The sequence below is a fragment of the Ananas comosus genome, unplaced genomic scaffold (genome assembly GCF_001540865.1).
Source record: "Ananas comosus cultivar F153 unplaced genomic scaffold, ASM154086v1, whole genome shotgun sequence".
Classification (NCBI taxonomy): Eukaryota; Viridiplantae; Streptophyta; class Magnoliopsida; order Poales; family Bromeliaceae; genus Ananas; species Ananas comosus.
Genome location: NW_017891002.1, coordinates 10,698 through 18,461, shown reverse-complemented (window position 1 = coordinate 18,461; position 7,764 = coordinate 10,698). Strand labels below are relative to the sequence as shown.

The 7,764-nt window shown below is 39.8% G+C and overlaps 1 protein-coding gene across 1 annotated transcript; it reads left to right on the top strand.

Annotated features, from left to right (window-relative positions):
• Positions 1–2,583: 2,583 nt before the first annotated feature.
• LOC109704526 lies at positions 2,584–6,627 on the top strand. Its single transcript, XM_020225272.1, has 3 exons — positions 2,584–3,341; positions 4,324–4,511; positions 5,769–6,627. The coding sequence occupies exons 1-3, from the start codon at positions 2,681–2,683 to the stop codon at positions 6,249–6,251; spliced, it is 1,332 nt and encodes a 443-aa protein (XP_020080861.1). The 5' UTR covers positions 2,584–2,680; the 3' UTR covers positions 6,252–6,627.
• The last annotated feature ends 1,137 nt before the right edge of the window (positions 6,628–7,764 follow it).

Genomic DNA, 7,764 nt, shown 5'->3' with positions numbered 1-7,764 from the left:
ATGCCAAAATTTATTAAATATATTCTTAGAAATATGCGTACTTTATATAATATGCATTTAAAGTCGGTATTACCTCCGCTGGCCTTCTATATTACTTTACTGAGCGATTACAGATAAATAATGTAATATTTTCATAGTGATAAGAAGAATAGAAGACTTTCCATAGTATTCTGGGAAGTATGTTTCGCAGAAAAAGAAAAAAAACTAAAAACAAAAATCAGTAATCGACGACGTCACCACTGGTTATATATATAATCTACGGGCTTATCTGCAGCATTCTAAAAGTCAAACTCAAATTTACTTTATATTAACCATTACAAAATAGCCAATTTTCCGACAGTTAAGTATTAGACAAGTGATGTTGCGAAATCACATAATTCGAAACCCAAGAAGTTTAAATAGCGCAGATCAAGTTTAAAAGTCCTCCTGACTATCTGTTTACTTCTAGAAGTATTCTGATCTAGCTCTCTTTTTTTTTAAAAAAAAAATGGAAATATTTTTCATTTTAATTCATGATCTATTGATGGTGCTCTTTTGGACCAACCCAAACCCTAAACCAAGCCCCACCCACAACTTGGGTCCCATCCTTTTGCTGTGATGGGTACACTGTAGGGGCCTCCACAGGACATGGACTCATCACCCCACCTGTGTTTGTTCCCCAAAACAAGCAAATATACATCTACATCATATTATTATTATTATTATTATTCATCACAAACATTGGTGGTGTTGTAGGGGTGGTTTTATTTGGATACAAACAAAATGTGCAAGTTAATGTTTCAGCTACAAAGTCTCCACACCAATATATTCATCTACTAGAAAACTATTTCAAAATAGTCACAGTACCTTTGCTCGTATACAAAACTAGAGATCTCGTGGAATAGATAGGGTTTAGAACTGACTCTGATACTATAGTACATATATAAGATTAATATGATAAAACATGATTAAAAAATAATCAGTGATTCAGTTTGTTTCAACAGACATAATTAGGTAACATAAGTGCAAACATAAGTTTTACAAGTTCAAATATTTAAAGCCGATCGATTTAAATTTCAAACATTACGATAAACAATTTTTGTATTTTGATATTAAGTTTTGTTAATTTGTTGCTAGTTTAGTTTCAAATTTTCTTAAAATATAATTATATTAATATGTCAGCACGTCAGTGGCATAATTATGTAATAAAAAAGAACTAATAATCGGACGGTGGGGATCATCTCGTGGGACCGAGCATGTCGCGAATATTTTAAAACGGGCGAGTCACGACCCGTGAGCTTGACCCGTTAACGTCCCTGCGACAGCTCGAGTCATTTTCCAAAGTGCTCCTTTGCATAGACTATCTAGGAAAAAAAAAAAAAAACTTACTATAATTTATAGGAAAAATATCACAATGAATATGAAATTAAAGTATTTTTTAAAATTTAAAACTATTCAATTTGGAAATCGAAACTCAGATTTAAACTTGATCTATGAATTAAGATATATATATATATTTAAATCAAACAATTTTAATGAGTGACATAAAATTCACATTAACAAGATATTTTGTGTTTATAGAGATGAGTTTTTCCACACCACGGTGTCGCGGTGGAGATGTATCACTCGACCCAATCAACGGCCCTGATCGCTCCCTCATCGCATCGGACGTTTAGATCTGAGTGCGTTGAGATTCGCGCGCGGGCGAATCCGCGACTCGTGTACGCATAGCTCTCTTCCCCTTTGACCGCGAGTGCCACGTGGGCGTCTCCCGATTCGCCGCCGCCGCCCCATGCTTACGTCACCGCATCTCCCAAAAAAAAATATTAATTTTAATTTAATTTAATTTGGCTAATTAACCTATGAATAAATCCCCGCACCCCTCCAACACCAAATTAAATTCAAAACAAAAAAAAAATCAAACAAAGGAAAAAGAAATATATATCATCAGCTAATGGATCCTCCTCCAATTCAACCACACCCTCAATCCCACAATGCCTCGGACTCCGCGCCACGGCCGCCGCCGCCGATGTCCGTCTGGAGACCGCCGCAGCCGAGGCGGCCGCGGCCCCCCGCGCCGAGCGTCTACTGCGTGCACCCGAGCGGCTTCCGCAGGCTCGTGCAACGGCTCACGGGCGCTCCCTCGCTGTCGACAACACTACCGCCGCCGCCGCCGCCGCCGCCACCGCTGACTTTTAATGGTGGCTATGATCAAAGTGGATCATCATCTAATGACTCAAATTGGTGGCCACACAATAATACCATGTTGGGCCGAGGAACAATGGGATCAATTGAATCAGTGGAGCATGGGATTTATTATCATCATCATAGTTATGATGATGATGATGATCATGGTAACAAAAACATATGACAGTGTAGGGCACTGCATGTACTGAATTGCTTTATAATTTTTGCTAAGTTTATTTTCTAAAATCTTGAGTTTTAGTGTAATTTATATTTGGGCCCATTTTAGAGAATTGGGTTGTTATTGGACTCAAGATGGCCCAATTTGGCCCATGGAAACTTGTAGTATATGACATTTGCTATTATATATATATATATATATATATATATATATATATATAGAATTGACCCTACAATACTCACTATTTACACCAAAAACCCAATCAATCAGAGTCTTCCTCTTCCTCCTCTACGAGTACGATCGCGAGTGTCGACCTAACCCTAGCGAAGGCCAACAATGTCGTGGCTCGCGAGGTCCCTCGCCAACTCCCTCCTCCCTCCCCACGACGACGACGATGATGATGGCGACGAAGGCGACGACCATCCCCGCCCCAACCCCAACCCTCCCCGGCCGCCGCCGGGATCGGCGGCGGCCACCGCCGACGAACATGGAGTCGATCCTGTGTCCCCCACGCGCGGGGTCAAGGAGGACATCTCCGAGCTCACCAAAACCCTAACCCGCCAGCTCTGGGGCGTCGCCTCCTTCCTCGCCCCCCCTCCCCAATCCCACACCCCGACCGCGGAGGCGGATGAGGAACCCTCGGATCAAGATCGGGAGGCCTCGGATTCGTCGGTGATCGCCGGGATCCGGAGCGACATCGCGGAGATCGGGGGGAGGTTCAGGACGGGGATCTCGAAGATCTCCGGGCACAAGGCGGTGTCGGAGATCTCCAAAATTGCGTCCACGTTCATACCCTTCGGATCCGAGGATGACGACGACGACGCGGCGGCGGAGGAGGAACGATCTGAAGCGAGGCTTGGTGGAGGTGGTGGTGGTGTCGGCGGCAGCGGTGTGATCGGCGTAACGGAGGAGGTGATCACGTTCGCGAGGAACATCTCGAAGCATCCAGAGACGTGGTTGGATTTCCCGTTGCTTCCCGAAGAAGACGATTTCGAAGGTTTGTGTTCTATTAACTGTTCTTTGATATCAATTAAATTATGATGCTTGTAGATGTGCTCTTTGAATTGCGAATAGATGTATATAATGGCGTCGTATGTGTGATGTTAAGGAAAAAATTATGCTTTAATTGTATAGAATTATGTTTCAATGGGTTATTTTCACTAAGATGTATTTTCATTTGCTCCTGGGATCTGTGAGTTCAAAATTAAAGTGAACTTCTCTTTCTCTGCTAGTTAACAGCTTTTGTGTTAAGCACTTTTACTCTGATTTTGCCTTAGCATAGAAAGCAGCGCCAATTTCTAATTTTCTGAGGGAGATTCTGGTAGATTATCGCTAGTTATGTAAGTTCTTCGTCTCATTGGGAACGCTTTCAACCTTATATCTAACACAGTTGAATGAACAAAGGAACTTGAAGCAGCGGAAAAATTGTACTGATGGAATGTGGGATAGGTGAACAAAGGTCGTTTACCGATATGAAGCCTAATGGCATAATTTCATTAGTGTTTAAAATCCATCTCATAGTTCTCTCGAATGCAGGATCATCTTTGTTATTTCTTGTTACAGTATGCCGGCGAAATACATAAATAACTTGTGTAACACTTTTAGTCTTCTAGATATCTATATTCACAAGACTATTTTTCTCTATTTTCATTGTTACTTCAACAAATTTTGTGCTCTATGTCTTAATCGATTTGCTTTCAACTTTTGTATTGTGCCATCGGAATTTCACTTTTTTTAAAATCTATATATATTTCAAACTATGTTGCCTTTCATGATTTGTGAGATAAAAGATAAATACGTGGCAACTGTGTACTAACTGCTTATTTTACTGATGGTTAAATAAAGTCATCAAACATGTTTGCTACTAAGCTTGTTTTTATCCTGTTACTTTATTGGAAGGCATTGCAATCAGTGCAGTGCGGGCATTTTTATCCTATTTGCTTCTGATTGTTTTATTAATTGTATCATGCCATTGTCAGATTTTGACATGTCTGATGCCCAACAAGAGCATGCATTGGCTGTCGAGCGCCTTTTACCTAGATTAGCAGCCTTAAGAATTGAACTTTGCCCGAGCCACATGAGTGAAGATTGCTTTTGGAAAATTTATTTCGTGCTCCTACATCCCAGACTCAATAAGCAGGATGCTGAACTTCTGTCAACTCCTCAGGTAACTTGCCGGCACTTCATGCTTGATTTTCCTGGCATGATATTCTTTACCAGTTTGCACTTTCATATAGTTTTTCTCGCTATGAATTTGACATCTAAATTTGGCCATTTCTACTAACTTCATGATCATTAATTTACAAACAAAATGTCTTTCTTGTAAAGCTCTAATACTGAAGATTATGCAATACAAGCCCATCAAGCAGGATCTTGACTCCTTAGTTTTGACCAACTTTGCAAAGTATTATTCATTTCATATGGTGGTAGACTATGCAAATCCTCTCCTTAATGTATAGATGTTTGTCCGACTGAAAGTGAATTTTTATTTCGTTACCATCTGTTCTTGTTTGTCTATATTTTCTCTGTATCAAAAGCTTATACCTGATGCATGATTTTCAATTTGCTTGATGTATGAAAATCTGATGTTATTGTCGGCCTATGAAACATGTTACTCTAGTTTTCTATTGGTGGAGGGGCATCTTTATGTGAGATCTAAGCTAGCTGGCAGGTTGTAATCTAACATTCATTTTGCTAATTCCCCAGATCTGATAGATTTATCTAAAATAATGTATCCATGTGAGGTGCTAGCAAGCTGTAATATTTTGGAAGTTAGTGGTTTGGCTTATAATAGAAGCGAGTACACTGAAACATGTGACTACCTGCTGGAGTGACCAAGAATTAAGATACTGTGATGCCTAAATATTTAAACTCCTAAGATGTCCTTGGAAAGCCTGTAGTGCTTGATCATGTTGTCGCATAGCTAGTGTTTGGTTCCATGTTAAAATGGCCTGGAAACAGTTTTTGCTGAAAGTATCTTATACGGAATCAAACACTTGGAAAGCTCTTTCTCAGGCCCTGTATCTCAGTTTAATATTTCAGTTAGATATGTGGAACTAAATACTTGCAGTGAATAAATAGTATCCGAAGCTCAGGGGCTGTGAATTTTAGTTTAGCATTCTTCGACAATATTCTAGTTAGATATTCAGTTAACCTGAAGAAAAAGAATGAAATACGATAGGGAGGGATTGTTTTGAGTTTTATAAAATTCTGGAGAAGCCAAACATGAGTTCTTGTTTCAATAGTCCCTTTATCCTAATCTTTCGTGCCGAGACTACTTCTTGGTGCAATTTTTGCAGTTTTTCTTCTTCCAATCTTTCTCAAATTCAAGAATTTCAATGACAAAAGATGGATTTAGCTAAAATGTTGTGGCAGTTACTTTTTTGGTGCTTTCCCTTCTTTGAGAAACTCTCGACTTGTGCAGATTGTAGAAGCCAGGGCCATGCTACAGAGGCTACAGAATCAGACAAAGTTGGAAAAGCAAGCGCCCACTATCGATCTCTCCTACAAGAAACCAGACCAACTTGCAACTCCAGAGGATAAGCACTTTTCAGCTTCGAGAGATACCTACGAATCCTTAACACCCAATACACAAGAAACCAAAGCTACTTTCCCTGAAATGGATCTGGAGACCGAAAAGCACCCAATCCTTACAATGGAGAAACAAGTAATAGATAAGTCCGTGATTGAAGAAGAGCTATTAAAGCAACATCCCTCCAGAGATAAGATCCAGCCGTCGGAAGTATCTATTGAAAAGTTTGACGATGAAGATGACGCCGACGACTGGTTGAAAGAGGAGGACGAGGAGGAGACGGGCGTTCCTGTGAACACCTCGCTTCCAATAGGAAATGAGGAGGATGTATCCTTTAGTGATCTCGAGGAAGACGACGATGATCATACAAAATGATGTCCACGCAAATGGACAAGCAATTCGAAACAGATGTCGGCCCGACCCAAGTTGGAGCTCTCTCAGTTTCACATAAATGTCGGTTTACTGTTCATATAAGCAAAACCAACCAGTTATGAAGCGATCGGGCTTTCGTGTCGCTGCTGTATTTTACATCTGTTCGTTTCTGTCTCCGCCTCATGTTCTTTCATTCGTTCGCATTCTCTGTAGATAAACGCCGTGCACAATTCTTTATGTTCCCTGAAGTTGCCTATTGATCTGTTTAGTTATATCTCAGAATGGATTGCTCGTGTTTGTTCATATGAATTGCTTATATTTTGCTCCGCAGAGTGATATAAGAGCTACGAAAATATTAGCTCATGTAGGTTGAAATGGATGTAATCTTTTTGCAGTACGCACTTTTAACTTTGTCTCTCCCATTTCTCTGTACTCCTCCTGATTAGTATGTCTAAAATTACTTTAGCATCCCAAACACATTGTTTATTTATTTGTTTATTTATTGCATACAAAATACTACACTGTACAAATGCTTATCTATATTATCAAATAGAAAAGAAGATAAGAAAAAAAAAAAGAATTGAAAATTTATTGCCAACCATTAATGCTTTCTAAAGAAATGACCAAGCAATCAGCAAATGAACAAGCCAAATTCGAAGACTTAAACAAAAGAATTTAAACAAAACTCCACTGAGCACTCACCATGTAACATACATACAACTAGTTATTATTTCCTTAATTTCTCTAAATAAAGAAATGGAAGATTAATTATATGTGTTGATCGAGCCTAAGCTAACCGTCCTTCTTCTTCTTCTTCTTCTTCTTCTTCAGTGTTATGGTTATGGTCTTATGGAAATGTACTAGTACTATATATACCTCTACTAGTACTAAAGATGTTGTCTTTATCAAGAGGGGAGGGAGACCTTCCCGGGGCGGTCGGCGGCCTTGAGGGTGCGGTCGATGAGGCGTCGCGCCTGCATGCTCTTGATCTCCGTCCTGAGGCTCGCGCTCTTCTCCATCCTCGCGTACGACCTCTGCTTGTTCTTCTGCTTCTGCTTCTGCTTCAGCTTCAGCTTCTGCTTCAGCTTCTCCTTTATCACACCCACCAGGCTCCCCAGATGCTCACTCCCCATCAATGCCATTCTAATTCTAATCACTGCGACTACTACTGCTACTCTCTTTTCCTCTCATGGGTGTTCCTTAATTTGTTTCTTGTTGAAGGGATCAAAATATCTTTTTCTCTCATGGATGTTCCTTATTTTGTTTGTTGTTGAAGGGATCAAAATATTATAATGAGAGAAGAGGAGGATGCATGGTAAGTTTGTTGCTTGTAAGGCGGGAATAGTGGGCCAAGTAGTTACAAGCATGATCATAATTTCGTACATATTTAGAGGTTATATATATATATATATATATATAGAGAGAGAGAGAGAGAGTCTCGGCTACTATACTTTTACGAGTATTTGCTCTCTTATACTTATAAGTTTTTGGCCCTTAGTTTTTGACTCTCTTATAT

What these genes read in the sequence shown, in the direction of transcription:
- LOC109704526 (XM_020225272.1), top strand. Translation starts at nt 2,681, where the DNA reads ATGTCGTGGCTCGCGAGGTCCCTCGCCAACTCCCTCCTCCCTCCCCAC. An exon ending in CGAAGAAGACGATTTCGAAG is followed by an intron (nt 3,342 to 4,323) that starts GTTTGTGTTCTA and finishes TGCCATTGTCAG; the next exon opens with ATTTTGACATGTCTGATGCC. An exon ending in AACTTCTGTCAACTCCTCAG is followed by an intron (nt 4,512 to 5,768) that starts GTAACTTGCCGG and finishes CGACTTGTGCAG; the next exon opens with ATTGTAGAAGCCAGGGCCAT.